The following is a 24,455-nucleotide window of genomic DNA, read 5'->3' as shown; positions in this document are numbered from 1 at the left end:
GATGACATGATAATTGTGTTTACCATACGAAGAAAAAGGAATTGGATCTGTGGGAATTATCACATATAAGTTTTCTTGATTCAGACCGGATTCTCTTATGAGTGTGCTCAGGGGCTCCGAGATATACTAAATTTGACGGGATCAATTCCAGCCGGTCATACGATTCATTGAAACCGCTGCCCCCACCTACGACCTCATACCGTGCGCCAGTTTCCTGTAAACTGTTGTTACATTAAAATACAACATAATTAATTGATGTATATTTGAATTGGGGGGGAATGTGACATATAGAGGTGTTTTAACAATTAAGAGGCAGCTAACGGTGCTAGAATATAAAGCGAAAAATGGCTTTAACACCTATTACGCCTTGAAATTATACCGTGTGTTAGCGCCATTTAGAGTTAACTTACAATCTACAGGCACCATCATTAAACGACACCACTAAGTTTTAGGGCTACTAGTCACTATGCCTCTACTCTACTCTAACATTTACATAGATGGCTTTGGGGTCCAATTATTCTCTTATTTTAAATCGCGACAGCAAGATCTTACATACCTGCAACCCAATATTATATTCAAATTATCAACGCGAATATTGCATAGACTAAGCCGTAAGATCATGTTTGATTCAGTACTATACTTCACAATCAAACGACTTCCAGTCATTTGGATCGCCGCCACGGAATTTGGCTGTCTGAGGCCAGGGACAAAGCCTACTAGTCTTTCCTTTTAGGCTCTTATCCAGCGGATCAGTCCCTATAACTTCAGTTGGTGCATGCCCTGTCTCAACCCATGGTATAAGGGCGTCAAGCGCATGCCATGTCCCGGGGACCTGGGGATAATTGGTAGCCGAACCGCAATGGCCACCACCTGGGACCATAAATAGTCGAAACCATTCGCTTACATCACCACCAAAAACTTCCTCGATTTGTTGAAGATGTTGAATCGGCCACGTCGCGGCGTTATATGGATCAGCCCAACCTTGATACACGATCATTTTGGCGCCAGTCGCTTTCAGAGTAGATAAGCTCGGGTTGATCTCGTCGATATACGTACCTACTTTCTCATTGAGCGCATCTACGTCGGATCCCCAGTTATATGTAAAAGGGTCGTACGACAGATTGTCGAATACCATATTTTGCAAGATCGGTATAGCGAACGCGTCCGCTAGGACCCCCTCCTGCATCGTCCACTCCGTTTCGCTCCCTACCGAGAATCCTGGGTATAGGGAGACATTTGATCGCGAATCTACGGGTCCTTCGTATATCTTTTGCGCCGCCGATACTTGGTTTGGCGTGAGACACGAAGATGTGTTCGTCTCTGAGGAACTGCACTCTAATGAAGAGATATCAAAATCGCATAACAAGGGATTTTCAAGGACCCCGTCCTTTACTCCGTCGATTGCGTCGCATTTATCTAGAACTGCTTGGGTTATGAGATTAAGTGTGCTTTGCGGTAGGGAACTCGAGCCCTGTAATGATCAGCTACGAGACGCCTATCGCAACGATGACACATGTGGCTTACCTGAGTTACCTGAGCGTTCCAGAGGAAAGAAAGCGCTAAATGAGAATACCAATTCCCTGGAGACCCCGCTACAATACCATCAAAGAGGTGCGGATGGAATTGAGCCAGTGCAAAGCCTTGGGCACCGCCTGTAGAGCAGCCCTCGTAGTAGCTGTACTTCGGGGCTTTACCGTAAAACGCGGCCGCTATTTTTTTCACAGGTGGTGCAATATAGGCGATCGAATTGTGTATCCAGGCTTTAACCTGCTCTTCGTCATGCATATACGGCAGATACACGCCTGGAGCACCACCCCCGTTGTTGTTATTAGAGGCCAAATGCCCCGCGTCGCCGCCCGCTACAGCGAATCCTTTATTGAGATTTCGCATCATGTCTCCGTCGGAAACGATACCCGCCATTCCACCACCACCTATTTCTAATGGTAAGTTCTTCCTTCATTAAATGAATAGTAACATGACAGGGACGTATTCATACCCACGACTACAATTCGACCGTCATACTTTTCCGTCGTTGGCAACCACAGCTCAAACCCGACAGAATTGTTGTTCGCGTACGGAACCTGGCCAAACAAGCGACACAAGGGAATGGTGTTGAGTGTACCGCTCACGTTGAGACTGCTTTCTGGTACATAACTGGCATTGAGGATTGTCGCGCCGTGATCACCGGTCTTCTGAAGCGAATGTGCGAATTTGGAACAGTTTTCAATCTTCCACGGCGCACCACTATTAGAAGCCTGCACCGCGACGGCAAACAAGGATTGAAGTACGATGCGTACCCTCATATTGAATCTAAGGTCGATGAGGGTTGACTTTTGACTGGAAGACGAAGCCGAAAGGTCAATTAGAAACTTACATCTACAATTCTATGAATTGATCTACGAACTCGGTCAATTGGCTCCTACGGTACTTAACCAATTTTGTTGATGTGTTGACCGAGGCTACCTAGGCGGAGAATTGGGGTACACAAAGGATTGATGAGCGACGCCAACATCCTCTCGGTCATATTAATCTAGCCTAGCAGCCACTTATATCACTATGCGAGATTCGATCTCATGTTCAAGAACTTTCTGGGATCCATGGAAATCGATCGTGTCAAAAGTGACATCGCTCAGGATTTTCTAAATAGTTACCCAATCGGCATTATCCGATTCCAACTCCTCCAAGTATATGAACGCGGAGAAGTCCCGGCGTCGAATGTGCCGAACCAAGTCCCGGGTCGGGGTCGCGACAATGCTGTATTAACGGCGCCGCGGGAAGGCCTTTGGGGTATGTTGCACCTATTGACCGGGGTACATCACCTCAATAACAATACGCTAACTCATTCACGAAGAAATGTATACCATAATAACAAATTATGAACCGACTATTCGTAAAATCTATCGGATATGTTCCCGAGATAGGAACAAGACTCCGTACATGGGACTAAAGCTCAGTTGAAAGGATCTATCAAACCCTTGCTAGTTCAACTAATAGGCCCTGATTTGAATAAATATATGCTATAGCACCAAGAGAATAGCTTCTCTCCATCCAGTATAGGACTAAAACTCCACGATCAATACCCCGGTAGTGGATCGCTTCATTTGCCTTAGCTTCATCCCCATAATCCCCGCGTCTGCGTTGTGAAATTTCTCCCAACCTCTCCTTCTAAAAGTTGGAATATCATATTCATGTTCCTAGTTCCTGCGTAGCTCGTAGAGTTTCTTAGAATTATAGAGTTGAGGTCCGGGCCGCCTGGTCAAAATCTTAAGATTTGTATTAGGTCTGTGAATTCCTTAATCTTAACATATAGAAAATGGCAGACCGCAAGTCCGAGCTCGACGCCGAAAGCGGGAAAGAGGTAAATCATCACCGATAAAACTCCAAATATGAGAACTCCGTTAACACCGACCCAGGAACTCAGCGCCAACGTCGCACAATATGACTCTTCCACCTCCATCACAGAAGCCGAAAAGGCACTACGATGGAAACAAGACAAGCGCATCGTCCCCTTATCCGCCGGTATCTACTTCCTATGCTACCTAGACCGCTCCAACATAGGAAACGCCAAGATCATGAACGCAACCACAGGCGACGACCTAATGACGCAAACCGGAATGACCAATTTCCAGTACACAATCTCCCTCATGATCTTCCTAGTAGCCTACGGCCTCTTCGAAGTCCCCTCCAACATCCTCCTCAAAAAACTGCGACCCTCACGGTGGATCGCATTCCTAATGTTCTCCTGGGGCGCACTAACCATGGGTCTGGGCGGCGTACGCAGTTACGCCAGCGTAACAGTCGTACGCTTCCTCCTCGGCGTCTTCGAAGCCGGTCTCTTCCCGGGGTTAGTGTATTACCTAACCTTCTGGTACAAGACCGAAGAGCGCAGTATCCGCGTAGCGTTCATCCTCGCCTCGGCAACGCTAGCCGGCGCTTTCGGAGGCGCGATCGCGTACGGAATCGGTCATATGAACCAAGCCGGTGGACTCTCAGCCTGGCGGTGGCTTTTTATAATCGAAGGAATACCATCCTGTCTCTCCGCATTCCTAGTCTGGTTCCTATTACCTGATTACCCCGAAGACGCAAAATGGCTAAGTATCCAAGAACGCGACCTCGCGGTGCAAAGACTACATATCGAGGGTAGCAAGGGTCACCATAAAGCTATGACTTGGTTGGACGCCAAAGCGACTTTGGTCGATTGGAGACTTTGGGGCCATTATATCGTGTATTTTGGTATTTCTACACCGTTTAGCTCGCTTTCGCTGTTCACCCCTTCTATTACCGCTGGTTTGGGGTATAAGGATTTGCAGGCGCAGTTGATGACTGTACCGCCGTATGCTGTGGCTTACGGTAAGTCTAGCGCTTGTGTCATGAGTTTTGTTATTATTTATTGTGTATTGGAGCTAATTTCGTTAATTAGTCGTTTCGATCCTGACTTCTTGGTCAGCAGACCATTTCAACGCTCGTGGTCTACATTCAGCCGCCTTGGCTCTTATCGGCGCGGTTGGTTTCCTGGCTTCTGCTGTTTTGCCGGCTGATGCGTATGCCTCGCGGTATGGATGTCTGATTGTGGCGGCGTCGGGCGCATTTGCGTGTATCCCGCCCCTACTCGGATGGTTGTCATCCAACATCTTCAGTACCGCATCTGTGGGTCTCGCGATCGCGCTGAATATTGGTCTGGGAGGTGCTCCTGGGCAAATTGTAGGCGTGTGGATTTACAAGGCGAATGAGGCCAAGACCGGGTATCCTACTGGTCATTGGACTAATGCGGCTCTGTTGTTCCTGGTCACTGTTGGTTGCATTCTCTTGAGATTATATTACGCGCGCCGTAATAAGAAGATACTGGGGTCGGGTAATGGGGAGGAAGTACGACTCTTTAAGTACTGATCGAGTGAGATTGGTCTTAATGGTTATATCTAGAAGCTCAGATAAATTTAATAATAGAATCCATGTTAGAGCTAAGAATACCAGTATTATATCGATTCAATAGGGTCGTGTCCAATATTTATACATTGGGCTGATTTTGCGGATTGCAATCGGGGGTTGAATATACGTCCCTATTTCGAATGATAGGTTTCGGTTTAGGGTGGCACCTTGTCGAGGCGGTATTTCCGCGCGAGTCAAAGGTCGGCGGCCACGTAATACGGTAGCTCAACGAGCCTAAGGCGGTTCACATATATCGTGTACTTACCAGGGATTTGACATCATTTAATCGTGCCTTTATATTGATTTTTTAGGAATATCGTCGGAACCAGACCTGTTAATTCTTATAACACTAGTCACTTGGGATGTACGTGCAAATAAGTGGCCTTGAAAAGATTCGACCCAATATGCGTTGGAGACTTTGATTTTTTTTTTTTCTCTTTCGGCTATCGTCCGGCTTATCGACTAGACTGGTATCCCGTGTCTTTGTACAGTGTACAGGGTATTTGTACATCGGTATTACATTTCTCGATTTCGTCATTGTCGAAGTCTCTTCAATATCCTTTCTCGGACGATTCGACTTGAGACTTTACCACCATGCTGTAGTGCAACAGCACCGACTAGAGCGTAGACGGCACCAGCCATAATTGGGTTAAACCCAGAGCCCTTAATATTTTCCGGCTAGGTAATTCTATCAGTATTATATATGTGCGAATTCGGGAGTAATATGCCTCACCATTCGTGGCTTCCACCGTACCACTCCCGATAAACCGGTCTCTAAAGCGAAGTTGGCTAGTTTGTCTGGGCTGAACATATCGCTTGGTTGTTTCTCCGAAAGGTTATCAATACTACGGAGAGCGGCATCCTCGTATGGTGTCCGCCTATCTGCGAATGGGTCGTTCTCGGGGTCTTTATAATCTCGTGGAGAGGTAATAATCATTTGTGTCGCTTCGTGGGCGCATATTTGGCGGCCTAACGTGGGCATTAGTCTACCGAGTTCCAGATAACCTCATTGAGATTGGTATACCTAGATATCCTAGACGGTCATTGAAACCTCTCCTTCCCTGGTCGAAGCTCTTATGCGTCACAGCCAACCATTTCAATTCATCGGGCAGCATGCGATCTCCATCGCGGCCCAGAATATTATTCAGGACCTCGTCTAGTTTATTCGGGTCTTCGTTGACTTCCCATGCCGACCGAGAGGGATCCTTTGTGATATGAGGCGAAAAAGGAGCCTTCATCCGTTCTGGTGTATATGCCCATCGTGGTCGAGTCTCAGCTTGTTCGGATTGGTGGGTAGTTGATGTCGAGAAGGAGGCAGTAGGACGAAGTAAAGGCGTCGCAGATTGGGTTCTGCAACTTCGCGTAGCTTGGCGAGCTACTCTCGCAACGGATCGGGATGTTGTGAATGCCATTGGCTATGACGTTGTCCTTTTCATGGCATTGTTGAAGCTTTTAGAAAAGAATTGTCGATAACGAAAAGTGAAAGTGCATCGCCAACTTTTTTCGGATGTGGGTCATAACGCTAGTGTAATTTAGCCAATGAGAAGCTGCGATTACCTATGATGCATCTTAGGTGCCACCTGCTATCGATTATCGTCCTATCGCTCTGTCGTCAGTACCTAGAAACCCCTGCTACCTGCCGGGTAGGTACCTAAAACAACCCCTGTTACTGCTTCATTTCCCCATACCTTGTACCTAAGGTAGTAATGTCCTGCCTCTCCCTTCTTCAACATTCAACATACCAGCCGCGTCCTCGTCTTGGATTGCTTCAAGTAGCTTAGTTAGTCATATCGAACATTATGAAATCTTGATTCTTGGATGCCAATCAGGGCATTCAATATTCTTTACCCTTGCCTCGTTCTTAAGTATCCCGTACTTGATAATGTCGATCACCGCGCAAGTTCACGATCGCGAAGGCGAACGTGCTGTTAATCCTCACCCCCTCGTCGTAGAGCTCGCCAAAGTCCTACCCAAGGATCGCAAGTTTACTGCCTATCATGTCTCAACACCACCTGTTAATGCCGATCCTCTATTCCACTCACCTGCCTACAATCCTACGTCCAGTTCAACGCCTTCCGACGAGACCAAGTCGAAATCCATAAGCAGACGACCGAGTAAACCATTGAAGACATATTGCGAGAAACATTTCCTAGCTATTTCAATTGATGCCGGAAATAAGGAGAAGAGCACCGAGGGGCAAGTCTTAGTCCTTGGATTGGAAATCTACATCTACACAACGCGATTTTCTACTATCGTATTCGTTTCCAAAGCTGATTCGACTGGGTACTTGAACCTCCTCGAGCTTCCCAAAGGAACACCCTCTCCAATTCGAGAAGTTACCGCATGCTTCCTAGCCTACCTGATTGCCAATCGAAAGCGTCCCACAAAGCAACTCGTCGTAAACCTCTTCGCTCGAGCCCAGTCGCAATACCTCTTCCCAGGAAGTGTGAAGAATAAAGACAAGCACATACTTGACGACAAGGGGTTGGTGAAATGGTGGTGCCGCGTGCTCAACTCGTTGCTCGAGGGCGATGATTATTCGGATGTGAAACAAACATGGGATAAGATACACGGATACTTGGTCATACCTGGATTGGACAACTACGAGACGCGAGCTTTTCTACCCCGAACCAGTGTCGCATCAACCAACTGGACATTAGGGCATCCCCTAGAAAATATATCACCATATACGAAGGACCAGAATATATACGGTCCTGTTATTTATCCGAGATGTCTCATCCCGATATTCCCAGATGACCCCAAGGCGCGTTTCGTGGAAGAGTTAGAAGAATCAACATCCGAAATGACTAAACTACTATCTGGCTGGAAAAGCCCAAAGACGCTTGAACAATTCTGGGAAATGATGGCATTCCGGCAAGAATGTTCTAGTGGAAGATTGACTGGATTCATATGGGTTGTTTTTGATCCTCCGGTCGCACCAAATCCAGCCACCAAATCTGCTGCAGTCATCCCCACTCCAGACACCTCATTCAGCGCGCCTCAAGTAAATGGCGAAGCTCCTACGACCTCAATAGCCCTACCTTTGGAATCTACGCAGAAAACGAAGAAAGGTCTACGGAAACGAAAGGGGAAGAAAAAGAAGTTGACAGGACCTATTATCCCTCGGAAACCTCACGTCAAGACGCACATGGGTCCACAGTTCCCGAAAGATACCGAGACGCCTTATTATTCCTGGCCTGAACACGGAAGAGGGCAGGTTGTCCTCGCCGACACTGGGTATAAGAGAGCTATAGAGTTGCTACTTCACCTTGAGTTCGGCACCTTAGAACAGGCGACCGCAAGCACCGCACGATGGAGTGGAGAAGTAGGCATGGGCAAGAATTGGACCTTGGAGATTATTGGCGAGAGGGCGGCCGTCAATCCCAACCCTACGGCGTCATCCACCTCTGATGGGGCAGTGAATAATTTGTCTGGCATGGTCAGACGGAAACGTGGATCCGATGACCAGACTGCAGCCGATGCATCCCCATCCACATCGCCAGTAACCACGCTGCTTGGAAAGGGCGTTGTCCGTAAGAAGGCAAAGCTCGACTATGACAGCACAGCCGCTACATCTGCGTAGAGACCAGATGATTGCTGGCCTGAAACCGCGTTGGACATAGCAACTAAACTCTTCGGAGCTCCTCCAGCTCGGAAGAAACTCAAAATATCTTAACTTTCTTTAGAGGCGTTTTATTTCTATTTTATCGGCGCAGGATCAAACGGAATAAACCCAGGGATTAAGGATTATGTTATGGATCAAGCGTCTAGGAGTAAGACGCAAGGAAAAGGCGTTGATTATTCGTGAATATCGGAATCTTTCAAGGATATTTCGATTGGAGGAAGCCAATCTTGCTGAGTAGTTTAAAGACTACGAGGTATTGTACCCTACGGTCCGAAAGGGCCTTGATTATCAAACGCGTAGTTTTATTTAATCGAGTGGTATTGTATAACGAAGCCTCGTAGTCTCGCCAAAATCTCAAATCTAGGTGCAAGTTCCTCTATTTTAATCTGTTACCATATATCAACATATTTTTACATATTTCCTTATTCTCGAATATTTCCAAATGCTAAAGCTGGTTGCAGATTTAGATTTCGCCTACTTGATTCACCTCCATTGAAGCTCAACGCTAAGTGACACGCAAACCCCCTACTCTGGAACGCCACGCATTAGAGATAAATGGCTACGACATTATCTTTCATATAATTTCTATAATATTTAAACGAAGTTGAGGCAAATTACAGAACCACACTCAATTTCCTCACATAATATTTGCACCCGTTGCTTCGCGCTCTTCATTGGGTACCCTTCTTATAAGTCGGTAGTGTCCGAAATAGAGTTTGATATTGTCCCTGATTGGTCTACAAGAGACTTCGACTTCCCCTTTAAGGTGTTGGTGATCCCCACCTGTATCTTCCCCTAAAGCTACCATATCGGCATTCAAGCTTCGCGAATTATGATCATATGCTCTATCTAATATTCACCATATACTGCACATCGAAAGGAGGGTGTGTGCTTCTATGACGTTCCCTCTCCCTCTACATGGACCTAGCAATATTCATCGCTAATTACAGACTAGCGGTAATCAAATATCACAAAACGTATCTCGTTCCATAATGATCTATCACTTCAATGACAGATCACAACAAGGCTAGAAACACCCTAGAGGAGCAATTTTGACTTATTGGTTAACGAACAAAGGCCTGGGGAGGCCGTCAAACTGCAGAATTCTTTGACGATGATGTGTAGTGAGGCTTCCATAAATTAAATAGTAGGTGAAGCTATATAAGATCTGCTTTAAAGTGTCTATTTTTACTATAAGCTGGTGAAATGGTCACACGACATCGAAAACGGGAATCTAGTATTACGACATAGTGTTCACTCCTGGTAAGACAAGCAGATGGCAGGCCCTGCGTCCGAGACTGTCTTTGATATCACTTCTCACAAACTCTATAGGTGCGTACAAACAAGACTTTCACATGGCACCCTAGATTAATATGATATTATATCTGATCAAGGTGTCCCATCTTATCAACTAGCTGTTAGATATTTGCCTTAACTCAGCCAACAGCTAAATGACAATTGTCGGTCTATTCACTCTGGGATATTGCTGGCTTTGTTGAATGAGATGGCCTAATGGTGTTTAGGTACCTACCTAGGTAAACTCAACATGGTCCACATTCTCGTCGGGCAGTCTGCTAGTACTGTCTACAAGTTGGTGTGGCACTACTAAGTAACCTTTCATCCTTCGCCCCTATTTCACCTGTGCCAATTCGTTTTGTACGTAAATGACTTTCTCATCGAGCCCTAAGCCTCGACTGCTCATCAGTTTTATATAGTGGGTCTCTCTAGGGCTGTGTAGGTGTGCTAGAGGTATCGTCACAACGATATACAAAGATCGTGTACCTTCTCGTCGCCCCACTGTGTTCCCTCGCCCCCGGCAATCGCACTGTCTACCTGCCTAAAATCTTTTGCTGATTTCTCCTAGAACCCAACCCGCTCACAGTGCACTTGAGCTTAGTACAGTTTTTGTTTACTGCTCTTTCTGCCAGGGTGTTCCGCTTGTTTCCCTTCTAAACACCTCCCATGTTTACACCCCAACCTCCATTCATCTTCCCATAAACCCTTACCTCCCCTTCCCAGTTGACTTTCTTCCTACCTAAACACCCACACGCATTCCAGCCTAGGTCAACCCAATATCTAGGTTAGATTGGCAAAGCTTGCCGAACACACCTTCACCCTTTTCCTACTGGTAAAACCCTATTTTCGGTCCGCCTCGCCTTGCGTCTTTCATCGAAGGACAATTAGAGGTACTCGTACTCCCCTCATAAATACATCCCTTTCGACGCAGACCCATTTTGCGCGCTTCCTCTTCGACCATGCGATCATCGCTGCTACTTCCGCTGACCATCGCGGCATTCTGCTGTTGGTCCGTCGCCGCGGAGTGGTTCCGATGGTCGGATCCTCGCGGCACGCCTCCCGCATGGTTGGTGCAAAAGACCAGTCATGGTACTGAGAACACTCAGGTAGGCTGGTCGCCGAAGCCTACACCTGCTGCCGGTCGCGACGTTTCCGAGGAGGAACGCGCTTTGGAGATGCTTAAGAGAGGAATTACTTCTGTTACGACTCACTGGACTAATAGTGAGACTTGTGGTTGGGTTCGCGGTGCTGCTTGTAAGTCATTTTATTCCTTGCTTACGCGCGAGATACGAGAGATGGGAAAATGGATGGAATTAATTAGACTCCGAATCGACGTCGCTAACTCTTATATCTAGCCGAGCCCTTTACCTGTTCTGGTAGCGGCACTTGTGCCACCAATTCCGAGCATATCGTCGCTTGTGTCACCGATACCCTGTCTCCTTTCTACTCGACCTGTCTAAACTACGCTGCTTGGCAGAGTAGTTTATGTGTTGAAGACGGTTCAGAGACTGGATGTTGGTAAGTCTCTTTTCGCGTTCCTCTCTACTCCTGAATATTTCTATCGCACATCACCATTTGTCGGGGGTTTCTCTTCTTCGAACCTATCCCTCGAAAGCAATGGCAGAGATATGAATCTATCTTATTATTTTCATACAAGCCTAATCACCTGGAAATTATCATTACTAACAGTTCTTAGCCTCAATAGTCAATATGGAGAATGCGCAACTTACTTCTGGACTGGCGAACCCGTACGCTCTATGTACCGTTGTGTCACATCCGCCACTGTTGTCACCATGCTGGACGAGCCTCAGTTCGTTATCGACGCCTCCCGCTCGTCTACCTCCACAGCATCCCAAACTAGTGGAAACGGACCCGGCGCAACCCTCAAACCTGGTACCCCTTACCCCGGTTCACATCAGAATCCACCTGAGAGCCCTCCCGACCGCCACATCGGCGTCATCGTAGGCAGTACTATAGGTGGTGTGGTCGGTCTCCTGGTAATAGGATCTCTATACCTAGTCTATCGGACACATCGCAAAGCCACGAAGAAGGACCACCAGAACGTGCGCGACCGGCTCGACACCGTCTTCCGCTACGCAGGAGATCCAGACCCGGCGCCTACCTGGCAAGCAGCTCGACTCAATAGTCATGAGCCCTCGTCTACTGGCGCTACCGCTGCATCTAGTCGTGCAGCTTCTCGCTACGTCCCTGTCCCCGCTAGCCCAAGCCAATCACGCACACGCAGCCGCGCCCGTCCCCAGTCCTCCGCAGTCGATAGTCGTCATAGTGCCACCCGCGACAACGGCGAAGGAACAAGTTACCTATCCATCCCCTCGCAACGCACACCACGCGCGCACTCATTCCCGCACGCGCAATCCTACAGCACACAACCCGACGCGCTATCCATCTCTCAATCAGGGGACCTCCTACGAACCCAAGTACCAACCGATGAATCCCTAACCCCGCGTCGCAACATCGGTCCACCTTCTTACACCTGGTATCTCATGTCCCCCATCGCCACACGTTCGCAACTAGACGTAAGCAGCACAGCGCGAAGTTCCGACTACTTCCCCTCTCGCGTAAACTCCAGCTCCAGCCTCCCAGAATCCCCCCGTCGCCAAACCCAAAACCCGGAGACCCCTCCCCCGCGCTACTCGTACATGAACCCGTACCCCGATGCCACTCCCGAGGATCTGTACAACACGCCTCGCACAGCCGCCGGTCCGTACCGCCAGGCAGAAGAGGAGGAGGTTGATGATAGTGCGGATTACGACACTACGTATGAACCTACCGAAGGACCTTCTGATCTTAAGTAGGTCGTGTTCTTCTTCCGTCGATTGTGGTTCGTGCGCTGGACCGGGGTTAGGTTGGCGGGAGGTCTGTATGGTTGAGGTTCGACTTCGCGATTGCGATGAGATATCGTCGGATACTGGCCATGAAATGAAGACTTTAGTCTGAAAAATATCTGAGAAAGAGTGGAGGATGACTGGGACTCGTCGGTCTATCAGGATCGCAATCCCGAATGTTCGAACGATTTCCAATAAGTCTTGCTTGCACCCGAAAATCATGTCTACATCTCGTCCCACGCCGTCATTCAGAAACCGAGTTCAACCAAGAGGGACCTGTTCGCAGACTGGGGGGCAAGGCATGTCGATTGGCAATCGTATATAATTATTCGCCCCTGAAAATAAATAGAGAATCGCACAAGCACATAAAAATTACATGCTCAATGACATCCTAATCGTGAAAATTCTATAGATCGTCTTTAGAGAGTTTTCGTTCCTAGCCCCTATCCCTTAGTCAACCAGGACGTAACATTTATAAGGTAAACGTATATATGTACTACGGTTATGTATGTATAACGTGGTACGTACAGGTAAAGGCAAACATATCATATTCTCCCATCATGCAGCCGGCCCTCCTTTTTCCTCGTCCGGACCCCCTTAGAATCCCTGTCTACATATGCACCAGTTTCCATCTATGGGTATTTATTCGTTCCGGGTCGAGTAAACTTTCGTACTTTCTTTTTCTCATATCGTCGAATGCCCACTCGCTTGCATATCTGCCTGTTCATCCTCGAAAAAACGCGCATCTTACAAATCGGCCAGCTCCACGTTGCTGTTGGCTAATTGAGCTAACCGATGTTTAGTCCCCGTAACCCTTCCACTTCTATCGCATCTCCACCCCCGAGGTAGGTAATCGAATACGCCGTCTAGATGAAATTCGCTCGTATTGACCAGCTTAAGTAGAAACTCAACCCCTTCATCTCCTCACGAAATGACCTTACTTCGTAGCCATTGTAGATTAACCGGCGTAACGGGCTGTCCACCACTAAGTACGGCCATAATATTATGCATAGCCAACTCTTCGAAGCCCACATGCGTCTCCACGGTGCCACCAGCATTATGACATGTCAACAGCGCCCGGTCTCCCGCAAACGCCAATAGACGCGGATGCGCTCGCGGTTCATCGGCATGCACATCAAGCGCGACACCGCTAAGTCTTCCTTCCTCTAGCGCCGTCGCTAGCGCCTCTTCATCAACTAGACTTCCACGCGCGATGTTGACAAGCCGTGCACCGGGTCGAAACCACGCCAAACTCTCCTCATTAATAATACGACCCGCGCCCGCGGGTGTGCACAACACCACACAATCCGACTCGCGAGCAAGGCGCTCAAGACTATCCGTGAAACGTACACGCAGGCGAGCCTCTAGCGCGGCTGACTTGCGCTCGACGTCGTAGTAACTAATGTCCATGTCGAAAGCGAGACTACACTTGAGCGCGATTTGCTGACCAATATTGCCGAGGCCGACGAGTCCCAGACTGCGCCCACGCAGATTATGCGACCGCGCGGTGGCACTCGCGTGGCACGCTTCGAAGGCTCCTGGCGTGGTTGCCGATGATATGCAGTACGGCAGCACGCGGAAGGTCGATATGATCATGGCGACAGCGAAGTCGGACACGGCCTCTGCAGCGGCGAGACCGCCGTTGCAGTAGATTATGCCTGCGACTACTATTAGCGACGAGATCCCATCCCATTTGCTATCACAAGCTAGGTATGCATCCAATAAAAAGTAGGATGAGACATAATGAAAAGTAAAAAGGGGAGTTTCAGCCAGCCACTGGTTCTAATAGGCCGAGGCGGCTGAGAGGTGAGGAAATTAATGCGCACCTCGTTCACCCAACAATTTCGTGTCAGCCCAATCAAAGCCAGTTCCTGCACTTGCAAAAACTCTCACACTATCCGGTAGTAAAGAGATGAGCTCCGCATCCCAATGGCCCATCTCGCCGCCGGTACCCCAAAAGGGACGGAAGATAGCCGAAAAATATCCCCATCGCTTTTCGCGCAACGCCTGAATGAAGGCTGGTCGTTGTCGTTCATCGGCTGATGGGCGCACGATGTCGAACTGTGTCGAGAATTCCGTATACGTCTCGGGATTATATTTAATAGGATCACCAATGTGCAATACAATGGGCTTGGTTCCTAAAGGACCCCCTGGTAGAGGCAAGGATGTTGACGTTGGTATACCGATCGGCTTCGGTGGACTGAGAGTGTTGCTACTGATGCTGCTAGGGCGCGTAAAGGCCGGTGCGGGGGAGCCTGAACGTGGGGTTGGCGGCGCCGTTGGCATTGGGGTATTTGTTGGTTCCGCCATGGTGTAGTATTAATAGTATTTTGCTTGTCTGCTGTGTGGGTAAGGCTATGTATTTGCACGCGTTTATGCGATGAATAATTAATGGTGGAAGTGGGAAGAAGTAGAGAAAGAAATAAGATATTCCGTCGCAAGATAATCAAGCGATGGCTTCAGCAAGCAGCCCAAAGACCTCAAGGTAGGACACGTTTGTGACTGTATGTGTTCCTCCAGGTTGAGTAGGATCGTCACATCGGAGTAGGGCCCTTCACCGCCGAACTTGGAGGGCTTTCTGGCCTTGGCCTTGGGGAAAAAGAAGGCGCGCCGGGAATTATAAGCCGCAAGTCTAGCTTGATTTGTGACGATGTGGGGGCGACCGCGTCTCTCGACGTTACCTAGTAATCATTAACTAGGTCAATTCCAGGCATTGGCTGCTGAATATGGCCCCGTAATGATCGCAGACTACCTCAAACTGGAAATTCTCGCTGATAAGCTTCCAACTAAGCGAAGAAAGATGGAAGGGGTTTCTCCGAACCTAGGGCCGTCCAAGTGTAAATGCAATGAGAAAATCGCATGGGGAAAAGGTGTGAGGTCACACATACATAGCCGGAGAAGATGATGAACAAGGGTGGGAAAGTTGATCAAGCTCCCCATCGTGGGGGAGGCTGGAGGGTTTTCTCCTTATTTGGTCTTATTTGATGTATTTGGTGGGTACGTACCGCAATCAGCATCGTGCGCCAACGGTAGAAACCGGCGGGATGCCGTTTCAGGCAATACGGACCAATGAGGGACTCAATCTCATTGGAGAATCCTCAAAAACCTCTGTGCGTGTTGTGTGGGGTTCGTGATTTTATGCCACATGGCTTTTGAAACATATCTGCTTAATACCGGGTTTGATCTGAGACGAGGTGAAAGAGGAAGACACTCCGGTGATCGTCACTGCTTCCGTCTTGCCTCATCGCTAGATTAATTAACCCTAGATGAGCCTGTGTATCATAATTTGACGCCGATTTCCCGGGTCGCCACCTCATCTAAGCACCAAGACTAGGTATAGACCTAGATGATGCAATTGTAGAGATACTACGTATGCGTGGGGGTTCCTATCTAATATGAGTTATAACATTAGTTAATAAGCAGTTCACTTGCAATTGACAGATACCCGCGCGGTTAGTTGAATGATTGTTGTCTTCAAGCCAGATATTCTCCAGCATAGATGTTGTGGTGTGTATTAAGCCGACGCTCGGTACGAGTCCGAGCTGTTTGGCAAGTACGTATCCGAGTATTCCGACGAATCAAACTATCGGATAATCATTTGAATTAGGAAGCGCAAACAAACTCGAATGATGTTGCTGACAGCCGAATGTTTGGCTTTCCGTCCTCCGTGTGGTATGATCAACTAATCGCCGCCATACCCGAAGTTTGATTTCATGCTCGAGCACAATTAGGTCCCATTGAAATCATTTGAGCTCCCGAATGCTCAGGTAGTTGCTATGATCGCGTTACCGATGAAGGCGCCTTAGTTAGTATCCCGAGGGATGATAGAAACAGGGCATGCGTCTCCGTTAAATGGTAATAATTGATTGAAAGAGAAACTGAAATAAAATCTCCGGATAACCCTTTCGGTGAATTCTAGATTTGACCTAGGTGCTGCAGTGAAGACTTCCCGTGACGCCAACGTCAACTCAACTCCGAACTACACTAACGTCATCGTTCTTTCGCTCTGTCATGCAAATGCGGTGTCACGTCCGCAGAGATGAACTCGACTCGCTTATGCTGTGATACGAATTTATACTTATAGAGCGCTCGGGTAAATTTTGGCTATGCTGTGGGATAGAGTCCGAAGGATGATGGTAACAGAAGGAAATAGTTGATGTGTAGCATAGAACAACAAGAAACAATTGGTTGAATACTATATTCATGTAGTTGTGTAGAACTTTGAGAGAAAGCCTATCTCGCTTATATCGCGTAGACGTAAGACGAAACAGATTTGTAATTGACGCAAATTATAGAGGATTGTGAATGAAAATAAAAGTTGTTGAAGAGAAAGAATCAATTGAAGAGTCGACAGTGAAGGTAATGATTTAGGTACATGCACCTGCTGAGCTTATCACTCTAGCTTTGCTTTTAGAATTTACAGGGGTATGTGATACTCTTAACAGCTGATTGGATGATACTGTACGAGATGCAGCGCCAAGACCACCGTCTATTTTAAAAGTAGATGACTAAAATGCAAAAACTCTTCATGACTCAGCTTTGTTAAACCATTTAGAGTTCTTAAAATTATCTCCATCGGTCATGCCATCGTTGAATTATAGCAAGAGCTATGCATAGGTATATGAAAATATCACCGAATTAATCCACATTCTTTACCCCTAAGTCTCACTTTCCGGCGCAGTTGGTTGCCCTGAGATCAGCAAGGTTACACAGCTGAATTGGGGTAAACTCCAGTCCTCATCAAATTTAGCGGTCTCCATTGCTTTCAGCTGACAAAGTACAAGTACCCTATTTTATCGTAACACAAACCACCATTTATCTCCTAGAAAGGTATATATCCGCATGAGTTGGCGTTCTTTTTTCTTTTCTCGTAAACCATCGTATTGTCTCAGCCAGTTAAATTTATCACTTATCACCCATCCACCTTTATCCTGTATTAACTTTACTTCTGAAGCCACCTTATTTTCTTGGTATCGAGAAGATCAAATCACGAGATAGCCTTACACAAAGACAAGAAAACATGTCAATGACACCAGGCCAATACTGGGATCTACTAGAACGAAACGAGCCTCCAATCAAGCGCAGAGCCAATCATGCCAAGGTGCGGACGGGATGTACCACATGCAAAGTGAGGCGCGTGAAGTGTGACGAGAAGAAGCCATGCTGCAGCCGCTGTGAAAGGTCGGGGTACACGTGCGCCGGCTATGAAGAACCTGGCCCGAAGCGTAGTAGCAAAAGCCCTACTACGTCATCTACTTCCAGAAACTCTGCGAGACTTGTAGATGTCGCAAGATTACGGCCAAAGTCCCTTCAGCCACGGGTACTTGACGCGATGCAGCAGTTCCCCGTTGGTTTTCTATTACCCACATCACTCACGCCGGCTTATCTGGAGGGCCGTGATGTCCCGTTTTTCGATCAGTTCCGGTCTCGCATCATGATAGATATATCTACCTGGTGCGGGGCGGACTACTGGAAATGCATGCTTTCTGAGGTGATGCATGACGAGTGCATACGGCATGCTGCGTTAGCATTATCTGCTATGTTGCAGGCGGTTGAACGGTGTATGGATCCACCTAAAGCATCGGCTAGCTCAATAGCACAATGCAAAGAAGGGCAATTGGCGCTTCATCACTATATGAAGGCAATATCCTTATGTCGGAAGCAATTAATAGGTGGCATCACCAACGACACCGTTCGCTCCAATCTAACATCAACCTTCTTTTTCGCCATGATCGAAATATTACAAGGGAACATGGCTACAGTGGAGCAAATTATGGCCAACGGCGCGATGCTAATACGCGACGCGATAAAAGCGAAGACTCCAAGCGGGCTTCCCGCAGTAACCCAAGACCAGCAATTTACGCACATAAAAGAAGGCTTCGACAAAGTGACCATCATGTGGAAATTATCTCCTTTCTGTCACGGGCAGAGAGATATATTCTATACGAATTTAGAGAATTCTTATAGAAATGTGGAGGCACCAACCATGGATACGCCCATGCCGGAAGTTCGGAGGCGTTGGACTATGTTTAATAATGAACTGGGTCTTTTCATGATGAGCGTTCGATGCGGGAAAATCGTCCCTCTAGAATATATGGAGGTGGTGAGCGCGCAAAAGTCTACGTTCTTGGCGCAACTCCGCCAGTGGATTCCAGTAATAGACAGCATGCTAGAGAGAGAGAAGAACAGGCCGGAATTTTACTCATTAACTATTATGAAAGCGTCGGCTTTGAGCGGGAATATATTTTTATCATGTTTCCAGGATAGGACCGACGTTTCATACGACCTACATCATCAGGGCTTCGTCGAAATCATTCAACTTTGTCAGAGATTTGTGCCTGATAAGCCACCAAAACATCTTTCTCTCACCCTCGACGTAGACGTCTTCCCGGTGGTCAGCTTTGCTCTATCCAAATGCCGCGATCAGAAGACGCGACAACTAGCATTGAAGATCTTCCGCGAGATGACGTACCGACAGGTCTTTTGGAATAACGAAGGAATGCTGAAGTCGCTGCAGGCTTTGATTGACTTGGAACAGAAGGGAAGAGATAAGAGAGGATTTATTCCCCCATCTTCGCGGTATTACTTCGTGGGTTCTGAATGGAACTTTGAAAGCCGTGAGTTGATGGCGATGTTCGTCCCTGTAAATTCGGTCCCCACTGAGTACGGAGATTTGCCTACGGTGCGAGTACCTATAAGCTTTTAATATAAACGAACCGATTAAGGGAAATTCTAGAGACGTGGGTAGCATGCGACTGAGCCATGAGCGGGCTCGCATATAAAGACTAACAAGAATGGCTTAAATGGCATTGCATGTGGTACTAAACAAACTTGATCTATGGAACATAATCCACCACCCCTTAACTCCTTAGAACCCAAAAGAATAGAGACAAAAACCAGCCCTATATTCCGCACGCTTCCATGGGAGCCCTTTAACGTTAGATATACCGACCGGAGCCACCGAACAGAACGAATCACAAACTGAATAGGCGGCTAAAACTGAAGAAATTTGTGGGACATGTAATGGAACATGAGAGACATGCACGCATACCCCTCAACTTCCCAATTAGACATATCCGGCGTTCTCCTTATGAGCGTCGAAGCCGGTCCCACATCCTCGGCCTCCACGATCTCCCATTGCCCGCCGTCGTCTAAGCCGGTAGGAAGCTTCCTCTCGTCGTACATCAGTAAGACGAGCTCATCGAACCCCTTGTACAGCTCCCGCATCCAAGGCTCCAGATTCGTCATTCGCGAGTACTTGACCCGCAGCCAGTTAGCTAACGGCAAAGCGAGGCTGCGTATTCCCTGGCCTTTTGGGTCTAAGTCCCGTGCCGCCTTCAACAGATTCGCGAGGCGTACCATGCCGACCCTTCCCGGCGTAGCGATAAGATCCGAACCTGGTGCGATGTACAGGATACGCTTGGTGGGCTCTTGGAAAGTCGAGTTGAGAGTCCCGGGAGGGTTGTACAGAGGCAAAGCGACCCTGAAATGGGCTAACGCTAGTTCACGCGATTCGTAACATGCGTATAAGACGCCCAGCATAGTCCTCCATCAGACCTTCTGACGGTCACCTCGTCTGAAGAGCTTTCGTCGTCTGACGAGTCACTCTCACCTGTAGGGGGCGTCGTGGAACGTACCGGGGGAGGATATCTGGTCCCTTCGAATGGGATGTTGAATCTCTCGGAATGTATAACCACCATGCGTTGGTGACGAAAGGATTCCTCCCATATTTGGATGCGCAATTCGGCCGGTAGCAGAGGGAACAACGTGAACTGGTCGTTTGATGGATTTGACTGTGATAGACGCGCTGGTGTATCGGAGGCCATGTTGACTAGTATAAAGTTGACCTTGACGAGCTCTTAAGATCAGAATAAATATATCCCTAAAGTCTTGATGACTTTTTGGTATTATAATAGAATAAGTGAGCCGGATAGTTTTGTAAATGTCAGGTAGTGTAGTATTCACCAAAAGGTAAAGATAATTTTATGTGGTTGGAATGGTTCATTTCAACTAGGGAGAGAGGCAACATTCTGACCTTTTATATTAATTCTTACAGTTAGAAGACTCAGACTAACGACGACAGATTTCAATAGATTGGACTATTGGACCTTTCAACAAAATCAACGCCATGATAGTTCATGTATCGCCCCTGGCATTCGGGCGACAGATGATGTAATCAAAGTTAGCAATAGACAACACTAGCCACGCACTAGCCACCCCCTTTTAGTTATAATTGAGGAACTTCAAAAACTCTCGGTTCCCAAAGAAAAACAATGAAACTGAAAATAATCGATAGAAAACCATATTATGAATCGAAGAAGTAGACGATACATAGATTTTTCCTATGGTCAAGTAATCTGGCGTGAGCCCCTATCTAAAAAAATCCCATACTACTCTTAACTTATGTCTTCCATCACACCTCACACCTGGAATAAAAATATAACCCAAAATAGAAGAAAGTTCAATAATGATATTGGGCATCGCGCTGTGGTTATTGTTGCATACGATGCCTGTGTCTGATTTCCCTGTCCGAGCCATTCCTTTAGGTGCGCTAACTTGATATCTCGAATCTTAATTATAGGTCTCAGCGTCCTGTCAAAATACTTTGAATGGAAGTAACTTACCTGGTCCATTTCTGGTTTCATCCCTCTAGGTTCGATGGCCTCCGAGACTGAGTCCTCCGCATGTGCTGTGTTATTCACCAATATCACTCTTGAATGATTCAACATGTCCGTTACCGTCAAAATGGGTGATCCGATAGCTGTGGTGCGATCGTATTGGCCCTGAACAATGAGGAGCCGGTTTGTTGTATCGAGAAGATCGTTCGTGATAGCATACTTCTGAAGAAAGTACTCGTTTTCTCTGCTATAGTCGGCCGATTTCCAGGCGGAGTTGGAGCAAAGGTCCACGGCGCCACGCGCGAAAGTCTCAGGTAACATATTATTGGACGGAACTGACCTGTCGTTGATCGGATAGTAGTCACAGATGACATAGCCGAATGCTGGCTGATTGCTTGCTATATTCCCTTGGCTCGCTTTAGAAATGTTCCCATTAAACCCATCGATACAAAACGATCCGTTAGCCCATGAAGCTGCGAGGAGTGGAATACGCAAGACTTGACCGGCCGAATTCGCTTCGAGTGTCTGCTTTACTAAATCTTGTAAGGGGTATGTAGATGGATACTTCTCAACCCATGGATAATTGAATTTCGACACGGCGAGGTATGTATGGAGTACCGCGTTGTACAATCTTTCGTATCCTAGGACGGTTGAATTTTTGCACACGTTGAGATCAGGGATAACCGCATCGCAAGTATTATCTTCTTTCTGTTAGCCTGTCGAGTATGATTCATTTGAAAAGAAATATCCCACCTGCAATGCACTTCTTGAATGCTAACATCGCCATTTTTATTTTCACGGATGCATTTTTCGACACGTCATCATAAATATTGCTCGCCCATTTAGCTGAATCAAATTTATATCGGTTAGAGCCAGTAGGACCAAACGAGTTCAAGGCGGGTGAAGAGGCAATCGCTCCGTAAAATGTATCCGGATAACGCATACGTGCCGAGACCGCTAGGAAGCCGCCATATGAAGCTGTTTACATATATCATCCTGTTAACGTACCGTTCAGAGGAGCAAAAAGGGGTGACGGTGCTTCACTCACAACTACCATAAATCACTCTACTATTAGTAGCACCTATGACAGTCGCCTTGATCCAGTTGACAAAATTGACCCCATCTTGAAGCACATTATCCAACGTTAGCGAACTAAACGCTTCCATCGACATATTCCTTGGGTTGAATCCCGGCGGGTAACTGCCGTCACGTAGGTCGCCGAAGAAGCGATGTTCGAGCATCACAACGAGCGCCTTTAGCTTCGGGGCATAATCCATAAAGTCGCTAGCGTTAATCGGCGGCATCCCAGCTTCGGCGCTTTGTATGAAGAGGATTGGACCCCCTGGCTCGAAATGTTGCGTATTGAGTTGATAGCGCTGCTTGAAAGTGGCGGAGCCGGCATCAACGGTGTGATTGACCTTTTGGATGAAGTTTTGCGTAGCTATACCGCTTGTATTGGATTGCATTCGTTCCCAGGGATGGTGTGCCATGACGATGGCCGCCAAGAGGATGAGAACCTCGAATCTCATTGTTAGCCAAAAGCCTAGCACCGTTCACTATACAGGCTCTGTTAGGGGACGCAACGCGAGTCACGTAAAAGTTGGGGTTTCAAGGCGAATCTGGTGGTTATTTGATATATTGGACTAGTAACCACCCACCCACCTCCCAAACTACTACTGGCTTTTGCCCCCGGTTCTATGATACACATTGTAGCAGTTTACGCATCAGCGAGTGTACTCTGCGATGTGAGTTTGCTCATAGCAGGGAATATAGGACAACGAGGAAGTTTAAACATCGGGTGGCAAGCTGTCAAAACTTCAGATGACAGGTGAATAGAGTTGAAAATGCGTACAGCCGAGAACTGCCACATCATACTAGAACACTAAATTGACACATGAATACTCAAAGAATCGCCACCTTAAACTAACCTTAACATTCATATGATCACCAAACAACGAATAACACAATTCGGATTCATCCCATAGGCTACAGCCGACCCCTGCGCCTCCTAAATATTGGAAACCCCTTGCAAGACCCAACATCCCCGGACCTACCCAAAACCAACCACTCCGCAAGTTATCCCGTGAAGATCTAGAAGATTTAAGTTAATCATGTAGCTCGTTCTGGTGTATATCTGCTAGGATTTGGCTCATGTCATTTCTTCAACGGGAATGCCGAAACTCTAAAGGCGTACCTAGGCGAGGTTACATACATAAGCCAAATGATAATGCATTCCCAAAGTTATTTTCCTTTTCCTCTTGTCACGTCAATCGGATTTACGGCCAGTTAGAAACGCGAAGCCGAACTATGATCTCAAGAGGATTACGAGTACGTAGTCTAAGCCCCTCATAAAGTCAATAATCAGCAGAATGATAAACGTTCAACTCCATCGACTTACGTTTAAGCTTATGTCTTTAAATCACTATCATATTACGTACACCTGTGTTGTTCAAGTTGTGACGTGCTGCGGCTTCCCATGACGATACTACCTAGGTCGATTCTATGAAGCATTGTTACACTACATATACATGTACGTACGTAGTATGTACCACCAACTTTGTGAAACTTTGATGTATGATAAGGCGGATATTTCGAGTGTCACGAGATCGGCTATAAAGGGGGAGGCGCCAAGTAGCCTACCCACCATTGATCCACCAGTGATCAACAACTACCTACTATACATAAAAAGGTTACAGGAAATCTCCTTTTCCAGTTACTTACATAATGTACGCATCTCTTTAGAGTAGGATTGATCTGTAAGGAGAACCAATTAGGAACTGACGGGTTTAAAAGGGACACGGCGACCGCGATGTGTACCTAGGTGTCTAGGTACGTGCTGAAGAAAAGACGCATGAACCATGTGAATATCATGACTTTATTGGTTGCATTGTTTACTATCAAGTATAAGCACGGGCATAGGGCTACCCTTGCTAGGTTGGATGGTTGGCTGGCAGTCATAGACTAGCGCTGCGCACTGATTCAGCAGCCCTGCATTCGAGGTAGATGCAACTAATAAAATCTACATACATGACGGGCAGGACGGGTCGGCTATGTATCATCTCAAAAAGGCGCAGGCAATAAAAACGACGGCGTCGGCCGGAAGGCTTCATCCGACGGGGCGTGCCGAGCATACCGAGACCCGCC

At 47.3% G+C, this 24,455-nt stretch overlaps 8 protein-coding genes across 8 annotated transcripts; 4 read left to right on the top strand and 4 right to left on the bottom strand.

The window, feature by feature from the left end:
• Window positions 1–634: 634 nt before the first annotated feature.
• On the bottom strand, window positions 635–2,303 carry F4822DRAFT_426603 (feruloyl esterase; the record flags this gene model as incomplete). Its single annotated transcript, XM_051460593.1, has 3 exons — window positions 635–1,471; window positions 1,525–1,931; window positions 1,997–2,303. The coding sequence occupies 3 exons, from the start codon at window positions 2,301–2,303 to the stop codon at window positions 635–637; spliced, it is 1,551 nt and encodes a 516-aa protein (XP_051316531.1).
• Window positions 2,304–3,313: 1,010 nt separating this feature from the next.
• F4822DRAFT_426602 (MFS general substrate transporter) lies at window positions 3,314–4,887 on the top strand (the record flags this gene model as incomplete). Its single annotated transcript, XM_051460592.1, has 3 exons — window positions 3,314–3,358; window positions 3,414–4,350; window positions 4,421–4,887. 3 exons carry the CDS (start codon window positions 3,314–3,316, stop codon window positions 4,885–4,887), a joined length of 1,449 nt encoding a protein of 482 aa, XP_051316530.1.
• Window positions 4,888–5,242: 355 nt separating this feature from the next.
• On the bottom strand, window positions 5,243–6,440 carry F4822DRAFT_162818 (ribonuclease-III-like-domain-containing protein). Its single transcript, XM_051453159.1, has 3 exons — window positions 5,951–6,440; window positions 5,660–5,895; window positions 5,243–5,604 (listed from the first exon to the last, which is right to left on the bottom strand). The coding sequence occupies exons 1-3, from the start codon at window positions 6,336–6,338 to the stop codon at window positions 5,461–5,463; spliced, it is 768 nt and encodes a 255-aa protein (XP_051316529.1). The 5' UTR covers window positions 6,339–6,440; the 3' UTR covers window positions 5,243–5,460.
• Window positions 6,441–6,593: 153 nt separating this feature from the next.
• On the top strand, window positions 6,594–8,883 carry F4822DRAFT_394361 (histone acetylation protein-domain-containing protein). Its single transcript, XM_051457353.1, has one exon. It carries the CDS (start codon window positions 6,809–6,811, stop codon window positions 8,507–8,509), a length of 1,701 nt encoding a protein of 566 aa, XP_051316528.1. The 5' UTR covers window positions 6,594–6,808; the 3' UTR covers window positions 8,510–8,883.
• Window positions 8,884–10,806: 1,923 nt separating this feature from the next.
• F4822DRAFT_442015 (uncharacterized protein) lies at window positions 10,807–12,766 on the top strand (the record flags this gene model as incomplete). Its single annotated transcript, XM_051462938.1, has 3 exons — window positions 10,807–11,101; window positions 11,203–11,365; window positions 11,544–12,766. The coding sequence occupies 3 exons, from the start codon at window positions 10,807–10,809 to the stop codon at window positions 12,661–12,663; spliced, it is 1,578 nt and encodes a 525-aa protein (XP_051316527.1). The 3' UTR covers window positions 12,664–12,766.
• A 586-nt stretch (window positions 12,767–13,352) lies between these two features.
• Window positions 13,353–15,222, bottom strand: F4822DRAFT_162708 (uncharacterized protein). The gene is made up of 2 exons (XM_051453158.1): window positions 14,520–15,222; window positions 13,353–14,351 (listed from the first exon to the last, which is right to left on the bottom strand). The coding sequence occupies exons 1-2, from the start codon at window positions 15,001–15,003 to the stop codon at window positions 13,618–13,620; spliced, it is 1,218 nt and encodes a 405-aa protein (XP_051316526.1). The 5' UTR covers window positions 15,004–15,222; the 3' UTR covers window positions 13,353–13,617.
• Window positions 15,223–17,238: 2,016 nt separating this feature from the next.
• On the top strand, window positions 17,239–19,543 carry F4822DRAFT_162687 (uncharacterized protein). Its single transcript, XM_051453157.1, has one exon. It carries the CDS (start codon window positions 17,714–17,716, stop codon window positions 19,397–19,399), a length of 1,686 nt encoding a protein of 561 aa, XP_051316525.1. The 5' UTR covers window positions 17,239–17,713; the 3' UTR covers window positions 19,400–19,543.
• A 143-nt stretch (window positions 19,544–19,686) lies between these two features.
• Window positions 19,687–22,840, bottom strand: F4822DRAFT_426596 (serine carboxypeptidase S28-domain-containing protein; the record flags this gene model as incomplete). The annotated part of the gene is made up of 6 exons (XM_051460591.1): window positions 19,687–20,192; window positions 20,331–20,551; window positions 21,199–21,263; window positions 21,318–22,012; window positions 22,065–22,289; window positions 22,360–22,840. The coding sequence occupies 6 exons, from the start codon at window positions 22,838–22,840 to the stop codon at window positions 19,687–19,689; spliced, it is 2,193 nt and encodes a 730-aa protein (XP_051316524.1).
• Window positions 22,841–24,455: the final 1,615 nt, after the last annotated feature.

Source organism: Hypoxylon trugodes (genome assembly GCF_022578975.1).
Source record: "Hypoxylon trugodes strain CBS 135444 unplaced genomic scaffold F4822scaffold_3, whole genome shotgun sequence".
In the NCBI taxonomy this organism is placed as follows: Eukaryota; Fungi; Ascomycota; class Sordariomycetes; order Xylariales; family Hypoxylaceae; genus Hypoxylon; species Hypoxylon trugodes.
Note: the sequence above shows the minus strand (reverse complement) of the source record. Positions and strands in the feature narration are given on the sequence as shown.

Excerpts from the sequence above, each read along its gene's own strand:
- F4822DRAFT_162818 (XM_051453159.1), bottom strand. The coding sequence starts at position 6,338 with ATGGCATTCACAACATCCCGATCCGTTGCGAGAGTAGCTCGCCAAGCT. Across the intron at positions 5,896-5,950 it reads TGACCGTCTAGGATATCTAG|GCCGCCAAATATGCGCCCAC; the intron begins GTATACCAATCT and ends TGCCCACGTTAG. Across the intron at positions 5,605-5,659 it reads TACGGTGGAAGCCACGAATG|CCGGAAAATATTAAGGGCTC; the intron begins GTGAGGCATATT and ends AGAATTACCTAG.
- F4822DRAFT_394361 (XM_051457353.1), top strand. The coding sequence starts at position 6,809 with ATGTCGATCACCGCGCAAGTTCACGATCGCGAAGGCGAACGTGCTGTT.
- F4822DRAFT_162708 (XM_051453158.1), bottom strand. The coding sequence starts at position 15,003 with ATGGCGGAACCAACAAATACCCCAATGCCAACGGCGCCGCCAACCCCA. Across the intron at positions 14,352-14,519 it reads GAAATTGTTGGGTGAACGAG|GCATAATCTACTGCAACGGC; the intron begins GTGCGCATTAAT and ends TAGTAGTCGCAG.
- F4822DRAFT_162687 (XM_051453157.1), top strand. The coding sequence starts at position 17,714 with ATGTCAATGACACCAGGCCAATACTGGGATCTACTAGAACGAAACGAG.